This window comes from Lampetra fluviatilis, chromosome 29 (genome assembly GCF_964198595.1).
Source record: "Lampetra fluviatilis chromosome 29, kcLamFluv1.1, whole genome shotgun sequence".
Lineage (NCBI taxonomy): Eukaryota > Metazoa > Chordata > Hyperoartia > Petromyzontiformes > Petromyzontidae > Lampetra > Lampetra fluviatilis.
Window position 1 is genome coordinate 11,257,085 of NC_136303.1, and position 19,584 is coordinate 11,276,668.

Consider the following 19,584-nt stretch of genomic DNA (forward strand, 5'->3'; position numbering starts at 1 on the left):
GTTCACGTGACGAGATTGTGTTGTGCCGTGGCCCTCATGAAATAGATACACAGTCTGATTATGTTCAATAAACAAGCCTCATTAAGCAAGCCACCATCCTGTAACTAAACACTGCACTTTGCTAAAAGCCTCCTGATTACCGTAAGTGGGACACAACTGTTCAGTTCTTTGGTGAGAATGAATATGTGTTAATAACATATAACATGAAAAAAAACCGATTTGAAACAAATTATCAAGTTTAACTCTTCACGAGCAGCAACGCACGTAAAAATATGGTTTGAATAAGGTACGGGGGGAGGGGGGCGAAGCCGTGGTGCAGAGGTTAGCACAAGGTGCTTACGAGCTCTGCGGACCGTGTTCGATTCCCAGCCATGGCGAACATCAGCTGTGAGCAATATCTGAACTAATTCCTGCCCAACCTCCCAGAAGATTCATCATTCCACACTGACCACTATGGTGAAGTATGGTCAAACAACCTTCATAACCAACTTGGCATCGGCAGGCCCTCATACAGCAGGGGATTGACAAAGAATGTACGTTGTTATCGCGCGATACCAATGTAATTCGTTTCGCGTGAGAAGGTAGCTAATTTACCCAGGTAACAGAGCAATTTAAATTGTTTCTCCCTAATTGGGCAGCACTAATCTCCACTGTCAGTCACGAGTCAGTGGTGAGAATTACAGAAAAAAAACACTGTTGATTTACCAGTCAGCACAATCAATGATGGTACACCAGATAAAAAGAGGACCTCTGTGTTTTGGTGGGTGGTCTATAGCTTTGCCTCTTATTGGCACGATAGCTCTGGTCCATTCGGATAGGTTCGAGCTGGTTCAGCGGTAAAAGTCCATCACGTGTGTTTATCAGGCTGCTCTTTGTGTTACTGCGTTTTGTGTTAAGTTTGTTGTCCTTCCCCTGCACATTCGATTAGCACGGTTAGCTACATACGGTCCGAAAGAAGTTCAACATAGATACATATGGTGACCTATCATTTACAGCCCTAAGCCAGTGGTGGAATTTCCTCATTCTATGGAATGCGTGATTTTATCATAGACTGATCCACAAAGTGGTACTCGTTTTATCGGCCCTGGATGATGATGGGCTGCATCAAGCCCAAACCAGGATTGAATTCACAACCTCTTCAGTTGGAAGCCGCTCGCTCTTCCGCTGAGCCATCTGGCCAGATTAACAGTGGCCTAACGGATGAGGCATCAGGCTCCCTCCGTAGCTGGGGTTGTGGGTTCGGATCCCACCTGAGTCGCGATTGTTTGGGTGCCATGGTGGCGAGATGTTAACTACCTCGCCTGGTATACAGGAGGTCCTGGGTTTGAGCCCGACTCTGACGTCTGTATATATGGAGTTTGCATGTTCTGCCCGTGGCCACATGGATTTTAATCCGGGTCCCCCTGTTTTATCCCTCCACATTTAGAATTAACATTCGTTTCGAGCATTTGGCTGCGAAAAAATTCCACTTGATGAGCCACTTCGTTGAGCTATCATTTGTGGGCAGGTCGCTTCTGAAAAATGATCTACATAGCTCAGTGGGCCTTACCTGGTAAAATAAACAACAGTTTTCATAGTTTAGAGAAATATAGGTACAGAACTCTTCTTATCTGGAAGAAGATGCTAACCATCACGCAGCCTTACCCGGTGAGTGGTCAGGCACAAAACCGATTCCATCACCAACGAAGCCACTGGTGAACAGCCTCTGGGTTAGAACATCAACCAGCCAGTCGCCTCCTTGTCAATCTTCTATCCCTACTACCATGGTTAAACTTACTGATTCCTTCTCTTTGGTTTTTTCGGTAAAGTCACGTAGGTGAAACATTTAAATAAATTAACTCACGACGTTTCGGAAGCAATACAAGCCTCCGTCATCAGGTGTAACTGCTCCAGTAAAATTGCTGTAGCGTATGAAGAGAGATATTCGGAGACACGTGTTTAGTTTTATATAGAGTGCTAAAAAACGGGTGTCTCTGAATAGCTCTCTTCATACGCTACAGCAATTTTACTGGAGCAGTTACACCTGATGACGGAGGCTTGTATTGCTTCCGAAACGTCGTGAGTTAATTTATTTTATTTTTTACCTACGTGACTTTACCGAAAAAAAAAGAATATTAATCCTTGCAGTCACGAAAACTTCAAATCTAGAATTAGTGATTCCTCCGCCCATGTTGAGGACCCGATCTACCAAAGCACGTCGCTGCCCCCCCCCCCACCGAGCTCTTAATGACATGTCGTTCAATTCAAGAAATGCATAAAGACCCCCTCTTATCCATGCAACTTCAATGGTGGCGCTTGCTGCCGGACGGTTTTGCCGTTTTTTGGGTCCCATGTGCTCGGCAAACCGTGATAAAAAAAAAGCCGAGGCCGGAGACAGAATTAGTGCTCTGGGCTTTATCACGTGAGCCCGAGAGAGATTTAAGGTGGCACGAGAGACCCGTCTGGAATAAATGTGTGAAAGGGACAGACAGCTGCAGATATTCTCAGGAGGCGCAACAACGGTGAAATAGGTTTACAAAATTAGAAAGAAAGAAATGGTAAATAGTGCTAAACTATTCTGTTATAAACCGAGGTAGAAATTAACATGGGAAAATAAACAACCACATTTTAGTTTTCACGCAGATACTAAAGGAGCGCATTTACATCACGGGTTTGCCGACAATGCTCCGCTCCGTGCGAGCTACGGCAGACTGGGTTGGATAACTTGTTTATCGATTTAAAAATAAGCGAGTGCCACCTCTACCAGTCCCCCTGATCCCATCAAATCTAAGATGATAAGGTGACCGCTTGGGTCAAGGGGTTCATAATAACCGCCAGGGCACTGAGACGACTCTACGCGCAGAGATCCTGGGTTGCAATCCTGGCTTCGAATTTGAGTTTGCTACCTATCAGGGCTCGTTCCAAGGCTGGGGGGTGAAGAGTTAAGGTGCTTGGACTGGAAGAATGATATTTGGTGAAACACTCAAATGAGCACTGGGGAAGGGTGCTCATTTCTGCTGACAGCCTTTAGCCAGCAGTGAATATTCCACGTTGCCATGGCAGGGGCGAGTAACTTTTATTTCGTGTGACACTTGAAAAGCAAACCAGAATTATAACTGTACATCAAGTGGTAATGTATTTGATGGGATTATCAGATAAAATAGAAGGCATCACCCCTCCGATTAGCACGGTTGGTTACATACGGCGCGAAAGAAGTTCAACGTACATACATAGTTGCTTGATGCAGAGCACTTACACCTCCTATATACGAGGATATTATTAAATCTCGATTTGAAACTTTTGTGACTGCAGGAATCCATACTTTTGGTTATTTGGGTAAAGTCACGTAGAAAAATAATAATAGATCACGACGTTTCCATCGCCACACAAGTGGTCTTCCTCAGTTGGGAAAGTGAAACAGGCTGCTGAAACAAGTCCTTATATATACAGAGCCGAGAGGGGGGGAGGGGGGTAGCCGCATCGGGAAAGAGGGTGGGGGCTCGAGATTGTGCCTGAGCGAGTGGGAAACCCAAAGATGGGGACCGAGATGAGTTCTGAGCGGTTGCTATTGTATTGTGAGAGATTAGCATGTCAATGCAGACGCACCAACGCAACGGTGGCTAAGCTAGTGAGAACATCCAGCTCGTTAGAAAACGAACTACACCACATCGAGGGGAGGAGAGAGACACACACCGAGAGGCACACCCAAGCACAGAGAGAGAGACACACAGAGAGAGAGACACACATACAGAGAGACACAGAGAGAAAGACAATACCTAGAGAGACCCACACAGAGAGAGAAACACACAGAGAGAGACACATACAGAGACACATACAGAGACACAAACAGAGACACGCACACAGAGGGACACAGCCAGAGAGACACACAGAAAGACACACACTGAGACGTACACAACAAAGTGACAAACTGAGAGAGAAACACACATACACACAAAGAGACACAAGACAGAGAGAGACATATAAGGAGAGAAACAGAGAGAGACACAACAACAACAACAACCGCCATTCGCCACTAAGTGGTGGTGACGTCACCACGATGCTTGTGCCAGGCCATGTGCACCTTGAGGCCACGTGAAGTGTCGAACGCCCGCTGGCAGGAGGTCACGGGGCAGACCCAGGTGCCACAGAGAGAGACACACACACAGAGAGACACACACATACACACAAAGAGACACAAGACAGAGAGAGACATTTCAGGAGACAAACACAGAGAGAGAGATACACAAAACCGAGAGACACACACACAAAGAGACACACACACAAAGAGACACACACAACTACATCACAGCCAGTTATAGTCTGCTAAAAAAAACGAGAGCCACCGCCACATCGAGAGAAAGGGGCAACGTTGGTTTTGTTAGTGAGACATTTAGCCCATTAATGTAAAGACATTTAACTTGGTAAAGTAAATTAGTAATGTAACTCAGAGAGTCGGAAATAACTGCTGACAATGGCAAGTAGGATGGAAACATCAACAACCATCTTCTTGGTTCTTTACCGAAAGAACCAAGAAGATGAATCCCTGCAGTCACGAAAGCTTTAAATCTAAACATCAACAACCAGTTAAGGCTTTACCTGGTTAATAACGTCCTTCCAATGATTGCTCAATTTGTACCCATCTTCTCGGTTGAAGTTATGTCTGTGTTTATATATCTGGATGGCTTCATGAACAAATCTTTGATGGTAGCCCGAAGGTTTGCAGAGTACCTTGGTCTCGGAAAAAACAATGTCGTGTGAGCCCACAGCGTTCAATCAGTGATGAGCTACGGCAGAGGTATTGGTTCTGCCATGTTTCAAATCTGCCTTGTGTTCGCGAACACGGTCCAAGACATGTCATTTCGTTTCCCCAATGTAACTGCTACCACAGACACAACTTAGTTTGTAGACACCAGGGTTGCATGTCAGGAATCACATCTTTCACAGATGGGATCAGGTCACGGATTTTGTGTACTGTGTTGAATCTTACCTGGATCTTGTGTTTGTTAAAATTTTGTAAATATTTTGGTAACCCCTGCTATGTATGACAAGGTGATGGTTTTGATTGGGTCCTCAGATAGTTCTCTACCCATTGTTGGGGATACAGCTTTGTGGATTGTGCGGTCCAAATATCCATTCATCTTGAGGACTTGGCGTACATGCTCCAGTTTCACTGGCTAGGTGGCGCTGGTTGGAGATGCAATGGGCCCTATGGTGTAGTGTTTTTATGAGGGAATTCTTTTGGGCTGAATGGTGGTGGGAATCAGGCTTTCGATAGGAATCCGTGTGGGTGGCTTTCCTGTAGACAGAATGTCCCAACGAGCCATCAGGTCTCTTCTCGGTCAAAACATTCAGGAATGGTAGCTTGCCATCATTTTCCACTTCCATTAAACTCGTTCACCCACAAAAGCCTCGCTGAGTCTTAAGGCTGTTTTTTCCGGAGGGTCCGACCAAGTTTATTTTGCAGTAGAGGGCGGTGGTCAGAATCAAAATCTGAATTTACTCTGGAAAAATCCAATGAGCAATGAAGCTCTTTTTCACAGATGTCCAATAGGGGCGGGTTCAGAAAGTTACTACAGCAACAACAACAATACAAAAAACATGATCGGTGTGCAAAGTGTAGGAAAGGAAAGCAAATCGATAAAGATAAATACATAAAACACAGATCAAGTAGACAAGTTCAAATTGTATAAGCACACCAATTCCCAAGCTTCGGCAAGGCAGCAAAACAACAGCAAGAAGAGTCCCAGACCGCACCAAGACAACGACAGACAGTCCCTCAATAAAATTGCACATTAAAATGTAACTAGCGATACGTGGGTAAGGATGAATTAACGTTACAAATAATATTTGCAAATGCAGTTGTTGTTGTTTTTTTATTGTAATCTGAATTAAGTGAGTTGCAGGTAATATGTTAGCATTTGGGATGTTTGGCCAACACAATTCACATTGTGGGGTTTTTAGCTCCGGGAAAAAAGTGGGGATCCAAGAAGACCCACGTGCAGAGTTGGGAGTCTAACTCAAACCCTTCTTGCTGGGATGAAAGTTGCCACTACGCCACCCATCCATCCACAATGTACATATTTTTAGTCGACCCCAGGACCGGATTCAAACTCGTAACTTCCAATTTCAACCTGCGTGGGTTATCCACAGCACCGCCTGCAGGATTGTAAACAATGGGGTATAAAGGAGCCTTGCCAAAAGTGAGCATTTGCTCACTTTCATTTGATGTTCAAAAACGGTCATATTGCAAAACGGCAGCGGTGCAGACTCACAGCGAAATGGGATTTGTTAACCGCTGTTCTGGCTCAGCAATTAGAAAGTCTTTTCCCAGCACATGTCAATTACTGAACGTGAATTACAAGTGCAATGCTATTACAGTTATACGAGCCACATGAAGACATAAATTAAACTAATAAAAGTGTTTTTTTTTATGGGGGCATGCCAATGACATTTTACAAAATAATGGTTGTAAAAATACATCACTAAAAAAAATATGGGTCCGAAACAATGCTCAGCGTAAAAAAATGATTTACATTTGGCTTAGCAGCGTTACGTTTTAAACTGGATTTACAGAGTTGCTGTACTACAATGTGCCACACGACTATGAGTATAAAAGCTTGTTTTAACAAGCAAAAAAAATCTATGTTATTTAGCTGTTTGTTTTCAGTCACATCAACTGTGGGTTTTCAAGCATGCTGCACCTACGATGGCTTGCTCCTCATGCCACTATTGTGAGACTCTTCTTCCCATCACAGATCACTTGGCACAGAGGCAGACCACCACTCAACTCACAGTTGAAAAGCCGAAGCTGAAATCTCAAAATACCAACGCAGCCCATCATCTCTCGTTAGTCTAAAACACAAAGTACTAATTCTAGATTTGAAGCTTTCGTGACTGCAAGGATTCATATTCTTAGTTTTTTTCGGTAAAGTCACGTAGGTAAAAAATTTAAATTAATAAAAGTAAAATAAAAATAAAATAAAAATCAATACGTTTCGGAGGCAACACAAGCTTCCGTCTTCAGGTGGAACCGTCACAGCACGATAGCTGTATCAAGTGAGAGAAATTCCAAGAAAACAGTCCTTGTATATATACTGGTTGAGGGTGGGAGGAGCCAAGGTAGGCCCTGAATATTATTTTTGTGAGGTTCGGTGCGGTTGAAGCACGCTGTTAGGAATGAGTGTGATTCAGCCGAACCGAACCTCACAAAAATAATATTCAGGGCCTACCTTGGCTCCTCCCACCCTCAACCAGTATATATACAAGGACTGTTTTCTTGGAATTTCTCTCACTTGATACAGCTATCGTTCTGTGACGGTTTCACAAAGTACTACTTTGTTATTTCCAGCACTCAGGACCATCAAAGGAGAGGAGCAACACTCAACACTTGTTTGAGTGAGAAGGCACTCCGACTTCTGGCTGCACTCTACGTGATCGCATCTCAGCAATGTGTCCTTGAAAACAACTGCGCTTAGAACCAAAATAAAATGCTGTGAAGTACAGTAATCACATTCATAAGCAATCATAAAACGTAATTTCTCAATTCCCATGAAAGGTTAACCAGTAACGAACGTTTAATTTATCATCATCATCATCTTCCATGGTCAATCCACAGCTGGTTGAAGGCCTCTCTAAGCCGCCACCACCTCTCATGATCTTGGGATTTGGACGTGAATCGATTTCATCGCTCCATCTCTGCGGTGGACGTTTTTCTCTCGGAATGCGTCCGTCCACTCATCGCAATACACGTCCTCTCATAAAAAAACATACGATTATATTTGTTGCTATAGTTGCACAGTTACACCGCTACTGCTTTGTCTACACACTTAATCCCAGATCACAATGAAGCAACACGTTTGCGGGGATCCTGCCGTGATCACAATCCCACTTTCTGTGGCCGTGACAAAGCCGTCGGCTCACCATTGATCCGCACAGCGCTTCTCCCCACAGCTGCCGGCTGCGAGATGACACGGAGGCTTCGTGCTGTTTCCACAGCCTAATGCACTTCAAAGAATGGGCGCCCCATTAGGGCCCATGAATACACGTTTCACATTTAAAGAAGTGGTTTGCTTTTTTTTCTCTCTCTCGAAATATAAGAAACAAATAACCAAAAGAAGCAACAACCGCAGGTATCAACTGTCGAAGTAAAAAAAAATACAAGTCAGGAAAACTTGCGCTCATAAACTGCTAAAACGACCCCTCTTACGGAGACGGTCGACATGAACTCAATTCGCAGCGAGGAAACGCGTTGCTTAACGCTGCGCACTCTAAACACAACTTCTCTCAAGCCTTGGCCCAATTAACGGGGCCACGACACGGGACGAGTACACGCAGCGAGGTAAAACTACAACTAAAAACATTTTCTTTATTTCACCAGCTAAGGTCCACTGAGCTATGCAGCTCTTTTTCAGAAGCAACCTGGCCACAAGTGATTGCTCAACCAAGTGGCTTGTCATCACGTGGAAATGTATAGCAGCCAAATAGTCCAAACGCATGATGATTCTAAATGCGGAGGGAAAAACCAGAAGACCCGGAGAAAAATCCGCGTGACCACGGGGAGAATATGCAAATTCCAAATATACAAAAGGCGTCAGGATCGGGATCGAATCCACGACCTCTTGCATACCAAGCGAGGTAGTTAACATCTGGCGCCTAGTTACAGTGGCGTTTCTCCCTTACCCCACGTGAGATCACTTATCAGTTTTTCAGTTTCATTTATTTGGTATAGCCCTGTGAGCCATTTGGCTCTTGAATCGGGTGCAACCGCAACAAACAAAAAACCAAAACATGACTATGTGCAAACAAAAAATCCAAGAAAAGACAGCAAAATATTGCAGAAAAAGCACCGTACACCAGCACTGTGTGCAAAAATCCCAGTGGGATGCAAGTCAAACAACAACAACCTCAAGACAAACATCTGTGGACCATGAAGTGGGTAGCAATGATAATTATGTGAGCTCCTTAGATGCAATGTGCTGACAAGTAATTTTGAAATATTGTTTTTTTTCTTACTCTATAAGGGTAACACGTTTATATAAGCCTAATAGTTATTGAATCATGGCATGTTTTTAATTCGGGAGGAATAAGTAAGAAAGTTAGGCTTGCTGCAGGCTTTACTTCATATGATCAAGCGTTGTTTTGGTATCATCAACAGACTCAAGGGGAAAGTTTCATTATCAATATTATCACCCCTACAAACGTCACAATATATATAGCGATCCACTTATAAACACCCCATGATAAAACTGAAATTATGGGGAAAACAACTAGTTTTTCAAACCCTCGACACATCCCCCACCAATCTGAATGCACCGATAACACTCTCCCTCCTCCGTAAGCATTGGAGCCATCACTTGCACAATAGCAATCGCGTGTTGAGAAGAAAGTTAGGGATTCATTAGAAATCAGTGGGGTGCCTCTAATTGGATCGCCCCGCATAATTATACAGATTTAATTAATTGCATTAACCTTTGCTTGGAGTGCCCCACATACAACATGAAAGTTGCGTGTTAAATCCCTAGCCAGGTCTCAACTGAGCCCGTCACGGTTAACAAAACAAGATATTGACACGCACACACAAACAAAAACACAAAATTTACACAACTACATTTATACAAATGATGACAATTATTGTTTTCCTACCTTTGTCGTCTTCCTTGCTGCGCCAAAAGTGAGTTTACCTTTTGAGACGAAAAAAAACTCACCGACTTTCTACTCCGTTGCACAGGAGAAACATCGCCGCTCACGTGTGTGTGTCAGCCACTTTGGAAGATGGGTCGTAAGTGAGGTTTCTGTGTCACAAGTCGATCAATGGTGGCCTCATACTCCATACACATCGTAAACGTGCGTCGCATTACACCCAGTTTTGTAAACCGGATGCGCACGACTGGCTCACAAGTGACAACATCACATCTATCCCTCCATTTGAGACCGAAACAGGAGGAGGATTTCTCCACAACTCTGTCTGTCGCTTGATGATGATGATTGTAATTACCAGCGAAATTTCGAACTCGAATTGTACATGGTGTGGGTTTACTCCCCAATGCACCAATGTGATGAACTAGTAACGAATTGGCACGTTTTGTTTACGTGACACACCTTAATAATTGGCTGTGTCGGGTGGTGGCAGGTTTAATGACACATTTATATTTACGCGATCTAACCTACAAACCTCAATTATGGATATTACGGATGCAATTTTTCCCAAATATTGAAATCAACATCTTGACTGATGTAAAAAAAATACGTGAATTCAATACCTAATTGCAGAATAATATTTCGCAAATGTTATGCGATAAAGAAAAATGGGATTGTTTAACAACAACAAATTCTGGACAGAGTAACTCACACTTGCTCCATTATAGCATGATGATAGGTATGGGGTAGATAACGTTGCATTGTGGGAAGCCAACAGTGGTCAGAATTGGTAATGTCTCCCCCCTGCCAGAGGGTCACCAAAGGAGATGAGGAGCAGTGCCCCCAGGGTCATTCGAGCAGGGAGACACTGTGACTGAGAGGACAATTTAATTTAATGGTCTTTATTTAACCAGGTGAATACCCCCCCTCCCCCCTGAGGTGTATTATCCTTTTGCTAGGAAAAAAAGTATTCCTGCAGCGTATCACTATTGGCAGCACAGAGCAATTGGTATAAATTGCACGTAATCTAAATCTAAACAATTTTTATTTTACCACGTAGAGCCCACTAAGTTATATAGCACTTTTTCAGAAGCAACCTGGCCACAAACGATAGCCTAATGATGTGGCTTATCACGTGGACATTTATAGCAGCCAAAGACTCTAAACGCGTGTTTCTAAATGTGGAGGGAAAAACCCAGAGTACCCGGAGAAAATTCCATGCCACCACGGAGAGAACATGCACACTCCAAATATACAGCAGGCGTCATGGTCAAGATCGAACTCATCACCTTAACTTCTTTCGCCACCGTCTGTAGCGAACCGTGCAAATCGGAGGTGCGCATGTTTATGAATGTGGAGGGAAAACCGGTGGATGCAGAAAAAAAATTCGTGCGACCACGGGGAGACTGTGCAAACTCCAAACATTCAGGCATCAGGGTCGGGATCGAACGCAGGACTTCCTGTATACCGGGCGAGTCAGTTAACATCTCGCCACCGTGGCGCCAATATAGTGGGGACCAGTATTTCCCGAGAAAACACATTAATCACTTCCCACAAAGTAGCGCTTATCTCTAAATGCGGGTGAAATTTTGTGTTAAGACGATTATAGGGAGATTCGTGTAAATGTAGTTGCACAATCAAAGTAAAAATTACAGCCCTTTGTTGATCCACTGCTAGACAAGGGCCATGTATGGTCCTGCAAGTTGCTTGGCCATACTTCACCACGCTGGTCAGTGTGGGTTGGCAAGGGCCGATGGGCAGGCCCGTTTGAGATATTGCTCCACACTGATATTAGCTTTGGCCAAGAATCGAAATCATGCTGCATGGTCCATAGCAGTGTGATAACTACCCTGAGTTAAATGAGAACTGTGAGCACTACATTTTGGACTTGGGCTTAGATTCCAGCACACCAAGGGGGACTAATCTAATAAATGGTGAGATCACAGGGACTGTAGAGCATATAATGCACTTCAAACTATGTCTGCTGACTCAACAGCAGCGGTGGAAATTGGAGTGCCAACTCACAAGTTGAACTGCCAACTCTGAGCAACTGAATCGCTCACTCAGAGCCAGCACCGCTGACCAGTCGGCTGTCCCATGCTCACTGTGGCAGCTGGCATCCATTTTCTTATTACTTCATTCTTACTTTGTGTGGTGTATGGAAAATATATATATGTTTTAAAAACTGCCACAAGAGAGGGACGCTGCCTGGGTGTAGCAGTTATTCCACTGGCCGTTAAATTTCAGGAGGTCACCCCGGGTCAGTTTTGATCGCCCCGATGTGGCAGTTGAAACAATGGGGGCAAGTTTCATAAACGTCCCTGGCTCTGTCCGCCCAGCAGTGAACGCATTGGATCACTTCTACAGAAATAACCAGCAGTGGCATTGCTCCCATAATGCAGCTTGACCTCTCAAACAACAAGGCCCACCACCCTTACTTGCCTGGCACAACAACTCAACGATGCTCTGCTTTGTTCAAACCTTGTGTAAGACCTAAACTTAATTTTCACTACATGTGACAGGACAAAATGGGTTTCACAAATTGCCAGAGTCGGCTGTGTCAAGTGGAATTAGTGTGGCGAGCGAGGGGAAAAAAACTATTAATCATTCAATTATTGCCATGCCAATGCTTGACATTAGCCCTCACACGCCTGAAACTTTTAAGTTGTTTTTTTTTGTTAAAAAAAGGTTGAAGTGACTTTTGCCCAAATGAGCATTAAGGTGATGCTTATCTACTATTCACAACCCTGAGCCAGTGGTGGGAATTCCACATTGCTATGGCTGGGATCAGCATATCCGTAACAATGACTCTTGACTTTCTTGCAAAGTAGTATTCATCTTAATTAACCACTCCAGAGGAATTATGGACTGAGACAACCCCCAAACAGGATTGGAACTCGCAACCCTCCGATCGAGGCTCCGCAGGGGAGCCAAGTCACCCGGCCGTTGTTCATTTGCAGACAAATCAACACGTCACTCAGGGCAGGGAGAACCACAGCCACTCGAGCAACACGGCGCTGTTTTGCATTTTAAACTTCATCCCGCCAACAACGCACATGAACAAACATTGATAGAGAATGAAATGCAGCTCACACATGTGGTCTGGTAAAGTTGGCACCGGTAGGGGCATAGCTGTTGCGTCTGCCCGTCATCTCACTCGGTCAACCCATGGCACCTGCAGGGTCTGTCCCGTGACCTCCTGCCAGCAAGCCTTCGACACTTCGCATGGCCTCAAAGTGCACCTGGCCTGGCACAGGCGCCGTGGCGACGTGACAGCCATTAAGTGACGAATGGCGGGTGTTGGTATTTGTAAATAGAAGGTGATGCCACCTCATCAAAGATGTGTGACCAGCATGTATTGTACGTATGTATGTTGAACTTATTTCGCGCCGTATGTAGCCAACCATGCTAATCGGATGGAAGGCCAACAAACTAAACACTAAAAATAAGTTCTAAATAAATGAGTTTTCAATTCAGATTTTAAAGTTCATAGCTCCAATAGCGTCCTAATATCGGAAAGAAGAGCGTTCCAGAGGTCCGTAGAAGCGCATTTGAAAGCGCGCAATGCAGCATGGAAGAGTAGGCCCAATATTCCCTGTGGAGGGGCTCCCCACTAGAGCTCCCTCTAGTGGAGACTCCTCTGCCAGTGGAGACCCCTCTGCCAGAAGAACGTGGACTCACAAAAGGCCACGATTTATATTTTTCCCGCAAGGTTTCCGCGGGAGTCACTGAGCTGCGTGTAAACAAGTCGGACGTGCGCGGAAACCCGCGCGGCACCCGCACAGTGGCTCTTCACCTGCACTTGTTTCAAAAATAATCATTAATAAATAGTGTTAATTAAAATCCGTCAGCAATTTGTCTCCAACGAAGTGAAAATGGTCAACCACCTGAGTATATCCACCCATGTCCTCATTCGAATCCAACGCAAATCAATACACGTGGCAACACTTGACCCGAGACGGAGCAACGCTCTCGAGCAAGAGACGATTATGTTGTTTGCTGTTAATGCTGTGCTTATTGGCTTGCCGATGGAGCACATTATCTGTGTGGGGAATAGAATATTGATCAGAATACAAATGGTCAATTCGTCACAAGTAGTATTCTATCAAAAGCGCTGCCGCTAAGGCGTCCGTGTTGTTTGTGTTCCACTTGTAAACACAAAGCGTCGCGTAGAATGGGTCAACACGCTGCGTTCACAGCCACAATTGACTCGGATTGAATGCTGCTCAATGCAAATCCCCTGTGTTTTTTTCATGTTCCTGGACAACGCATTAAGTGCTCGTTCAGTGATGTATGTATGTTGAGCATCTTTCGCACTGGACATAGCCAACCGTACTAATCGAAGGTGCAGGGGAAGGACAACAAACTAAACACAAGTGTCCACACCACAACAGTCAAGCATAATTGTAAGCTTTTTTTTATCATAACAATGTTGAAAAAAGTACAACATGCTCACGCTCTATTTCAGAAGGAGCTGGCTGGGAGGATGGACAGGCATGTGTTGTGTGTCCATCCTTCATCCAAATGTAAAGTTGAATGAGCGCAACAATGATGGGAATTGTTTGCATGAGGATCAACTGGAGGTGCCCCTCTGGCTTGTGCCCTTGCGTTGTGTTCCGCTCAACCGAGTCCCTCCCCACCGCGTTGCGCTGACGAGGCATCGAGAGTCAACGATGAGCCGCGTGGTGAAGCTTCTCTCACGCACAACCCGACGGATGCCTGCCCAGAAGGGCACGGGAACCGGGCGGGCAGATGGCTCGCTCACTCCCGCCCGCCCTCTCACGGGATTGGTCGGAGCCGAGTGTGTAGCGCACGAAGATTAACCAATGGTGGGCATTACCTCCCGTACCATTAACCACCTGCACATGAGTATGTACTGTATGCATGTTGAACTTCTTTCGCACCGTACATAGCCAACCGTGCTAATTGGAGGTGCTGGTGAAAGACAACAAACTAAACACTAAAAGCAGTTCCAAAGACATGGGCTTTCCACCGAGATTTTAAAGTGCAAAGCTCCAATGGCTTCCTAATATTGGAAGAGCGTTCCAAACAGCTGCAGAAACGCACCTGGAAGCGCGCGATGCAGTGACCATCTTTTCTCGATGGAGAGCTAAAAGCCATCGAACATCATACCTATTGGCCTACTTGATGATATAAAGAAACTAAAAGGTTCATTTCCCCCCCCCCCGACTTGTTCCACCTCCGATTAGCACACGCACTCCCAATTAGCACGGTTGGCTACGCACGCGCGAAAGAAGTTCAACATACAGAAACACAAACACACACGGGGGAGTCGACGTGAACCCTCACCATCACCTGGATGATCCGACTCGGCTAGCAAGTGATGATTCAGTCCACTGTGGCCTGCGCGCTGCATTGCGCCGGAAGGGGCGGTGGTTTTTCGCGAGCTCACCTTGAGGTCCCATTCGGCCATGTGGGGTGCCATCTCATTCTTGGCAAACTCCAGAGCCACCTTCTGGAACTCCCTCTGCTCGTCAGTGAGGCCTGCTCCAGCTGAAATACACGAGCACAGAAACGCAATTTTGAAAATCACAATCGGGAATGTTTATTTATGCTTGCGGAGGAATCTTATGAGCTGTAAAGCAGGGGGGGCGTGTCAGAAAGTTACAACTACAAACAAGACAAAAACACGATAGGAGTGCAAAGTACAGGAAAGGTAAACAAATCACACGCAAAAATACAATTAAACTGAACAATTTTAAATGTTTTCAGGTAAAGCCCACTAAGCTATTAGCTTATTTTTCAGAAGTGACCTGGCCACAAACGATAGCTCAACGAAGTGGCTCAACGTGTGGCAATGTATAGCAGCCAAATAATCAAAATAATCTAAAAGCATGTGACTCAATGTGGAGGGAGAGCAGTTACGTTGGTTGATGATCCAGCGCTCGCTGATTCACTCGAGTCCCAGGAGGACCGGTGCAACAGACCGAGGGAGGCTGCACCGAGACGCAATCGACGCAGCGATGCTTCGAACCCAACTACAACGGTGTCATAACAATCTTGATTTGAAGCTTTCGTGACTGCAGGAATCCATACTCTATGGTTCTTGCGGTAAATTCACGTAGGTAGAAAAAATAATACAGGTAGGAACAACAGTTCCACACTGCCCACCAGGGATTATTTGTCTGTCGTGCATAGCCCCTCCCAAACATGTACGCTCCCGGATTGGTTGAAGTGCGTCACGTGACCGCGAGCTTTTTGCCGTGCACGAATGCGCTGTCCAACCAAGTTCCTACCTGCCCACTCCGAAGGAACGTGTTCAAAGAAAACACGGCGTTTCGGGCGCAACACAAGCGGCCGTCTTCTTTTATTATTGTTTCTATCTACGTGACTTTACTGAAAGAACCAGAGAGTATGGTGTCATAACAACTTCGTCAGAACTCGTCAGAACGTTGTCATAACAACGTCCTTTTTTTTTTTACCAAGATTATCCTCGCTGAGTCTCAAGACTGTGTTAGGAGGATCCTGCATTGGGATACTTGGGGAGCTCATTTGCAAACGGGTGCTTTGGACTTGGGAGGAAACCACAGTGCCTGGAGAAGACTCTAAAACGTACAGCAGACAACACCAGTCACAGACACCCCACTTGCTCCAGTGCCATCTCCTGATCACCCGGCAGTCCCAGCACGTTGGGGGTTTGACGGCGCGTTGTGAAAGCTGCGTGATCACGTGTGCACCAGAAAGCCTGCCAGAGGTACATTGAGGTGAGCAATGGAGAGGAAACATTTAAATTGGAAATTGAGGGATCAGCCGTTTATACATGTAAGTGACGGTGACATCACCACAGCACTTGCGCCAGGCCAGGTGCACCTTGAGGCCACGTGAAGTGCTGAAGGCTTGCTGACTGCAGGTCAAGAGACAAGACCCAGGTTTCCATGGGTTGACTGACTAGGATGACTGGCAAATGCACCACCTGCGCTCCCCGCTGTGCGAGCTCAGTGAGTTTTAGCCGCTCGGCGCTCTGCTCATTGTTGTGAGCGTCGCTCCTCTCCCCTCCGTTGTTGCTGGAGGGCGACTGCCTCCAACTCCCCAGTAGCATCTTTCATGAGCCTCCTCCACAGAGGCCGATCTTGACACTGCTGGTACCAGTCATTGGCAAGTCCACTCAGCTCCACATCCTTCTGTACCCAATCAGCCCTTCTCTTCTTTTACATGCAAACACACACACATACCTCCATATATAGCCTACAGCTGCTATACTATCGCAACCTGGAATGGAATTTCGACTTTATTGTGCATAGTACATACATCAGCTCTAAATAACCCAACTCAAAGTGCTGTAGGGCACTGTGGAAATTAAAGTCGATGTGGCCTTTGCTTAACCTCCAGAAAGTTTTAGGATACAGCGGATATTTATTGCGCAATAATGAGTGTTCACACAAATCTAACACCAGTTCATTTGAAGGCTGCACAACATCTGAAAAGTACCGGTAATTTTGGGAACCGCCCACCTTGACTCGCTCACGGCCTTCCTGCGCCCTGGAGCTGCCGTGTCACGTGGTCAGACTTCAGGGATCCTCATCAAGAGGGCGCTTTTGATAACCTAGGTTATAAGAGTTGCGCGTACATAAATGTACTTACTTAACCCGTTCCGAAACATCTGCAAGTTGCAGGCTGGGTGTCCTGTTCACCGCTTAATCTCGGAAGGCGCAAGGGTTCAGCGTGAATTTTATTCACTGCAGAGAACTGTAGTGACACGAGCGCACACTCGATGACAGCTGGCGCCAAACTGTGCCACACGCCCTCCCGCGTCGCCTTTTACTTCCGATTCAGTTCCGATGACGTACGTGTACTGATGACACGTACGTCATCGGAATGGGAAAGGGTATATATGGGCTTAAATCCGAACCACGGCCAACACAAGTCCAAGAGTCAGCACAAGTCCCAGCCATAATCTTCCCCCACGGGTCCATAAACTGAGCACACCCGGTGATGCTGAGTAACGCAGCAGCGAGAGTTCAGCATGTGCTTTAAGATGCCGTCGTAGTATTTAAGCTCTGTGTAAATGGAAATCCCTGTCCTTAACAGTGCTTGGCCCGGGGATAGACGTATGCCTACCATATGAATGTATGTATGTTTAACTAGGTAACCAACTATGCTAATCGGTGGTGCGGAGGAAGGACAATAAACTAAACGCAAAAGGCAGTTCTAAAGAAATCAGTTTCAATCTAAATGATTTTAAAGTGCATAGCTCCAGCGGCTTCCTAATATCCGAAGGAAGAGCATTCCAGACGGCCGCAGAAGGGCATCTGAAATCGCGCGATGCGGTGACCTTCTTTGTTTAATGTCCAGCCAAGAGCCGCTGCTGCTGCTGCTGCTGCGAGGATGACCGGAGTTCGCGTGAAAACGTATAACTTATAACACTGGCTAAGGGACACTGATAATAGATAAGATGTACATTTATGACAGAGACACATTATCATTGGCTTATGACACATAATGCATCTAATGCACGTGGTATGAAACAAATAATGAGTGAAGGGGAAAAAATGCACCGTCATTCTGAAACCGACTCCACACGTGGTCAATTTGCCCTCGGGCAACCTCAAAGATCCACCTGTAAGACCACAGCTGATGATAAGTAACCCGTGATCACCCTTGAGCAGAGATCTCAATCGATAAGCGACTTATTTCCCCTCCACAAAGTGCTCTTTATGAAAACATAAACTTAAAAAAGCGAACGCAATTACAGGCACTGGACATTTCTATCTCAAGAGCCAGGCCCACACACATACACAACTATCAATCTACTCTTGGAAAACATAAAGAGCATTCACCATAAATAGATATAATCACATGTATGCAGACACACATTTCATATATTGCAGGTGTTTAAACGTGTGTTTTACGCGTCTGTGCGATGCTTTTATTTAGCATGTATATGTTTGATCGTGTTATATTCTTACAAACCTTCCCACTGCGCGCTTTACTTTCTTTTCACCCCCACCGCGTGAAATAAAATATCGTCCGCAAATTTCGGTGCGCTCCAACAAATGTAGAATTTCAGCAACAAAAATAATAATGAGGGCATGCGCATTACGTGAGCGATAAGTCACAACAAGTGACGACTCTAAAGCAGAATGCATCACCGCCGCCACCACCACGGAGAGCGCGGCTCCAAGGGCAGGCTGGGAAGTCCATTGTTTGCTTACCTTCACGGCGGTTGTTTTTTTTAAACGTTTCAGAACCCCGTGGCTTTGGACCACCATAGTTCTTCCGTGGGCAGCGAAATACGCAGTAGAATGGGAAACTAGACTTTAACGCACATTATATCCCAATACAGTACAGTATATGCAAAGTTTGAAAATTAAACGATTGAACTATTTTTATTTCACCTGGTAAGGCCCACTGAGCTATATAGCTCTTTTTCAGAAACGACCTGGCCACAAATCATAGCTCAACAAGATGGCCCATCATGAGGAAATGTATAGCAGCCAAATAGGCCTTCTGCATGACATGTAAAATTACTATCGACAGATTGAAAACTCATTTCTTTAGAACTGCTTTTTGTCTTTATTTTGTTGTCATTCCCCTGCACCTCCGATGAGCGTGGTTGGCTACATACAGTGCGAAAGAAGTTCAACATAGATACATATGGTCACCTATCGTTTACAGCCCTAAGCCAGTCGTGGAATCTCCTCATTCTATGAAATGCGTGATTCTATCATCGACTGATCCACAAAGTGGTACTCGTTTTATGGGCCCTGGATGGATGATGGGCTGCATCAAGGACCAAACTAGGATTTTAATTCGCAACCTCTTCGATCTTGCGCCGAGCCATCTGGCCAGATTAACAGTGGCCTAACGGATGTACATGCACACAGCTCAGCTTCCAAGTAGTTATTCAGTCCATCGTTGCCTGCCCGCTGGCAGCGATGGAAGTTCAACATACCTACAACGTACATTCTTGGGCATAGCTGCAGTTGCAGCAGCAACACGGTCTATTGT

General features: G+C 45.4%; 1 protein-coding gene across 2 annotated transcripts in view; it reads right to left on the reverse strand.

Moving 5' to 3' along the window:
• Positions 1-19,584, reverse strand: part of ACAD8 (acyl-CoA dehydrogenase family member 8) — a 600,270-nt gene that overhangs the window by 467,443 nt on the left and 113,243 nt on the right. For both annotated transcript variants that reach the window (XM_078870130.1, XM_078870132.1), the window contains exon 2: positions 15,029-15,129. In XM_078870130.1, coding sequence (XP_078726256.1) covers positions 15,029-15,129 — 101 coding nt within the window. The remainder of the gene's footprint in view (positions 1-15,028; positions 15,130-19,584) is intronic.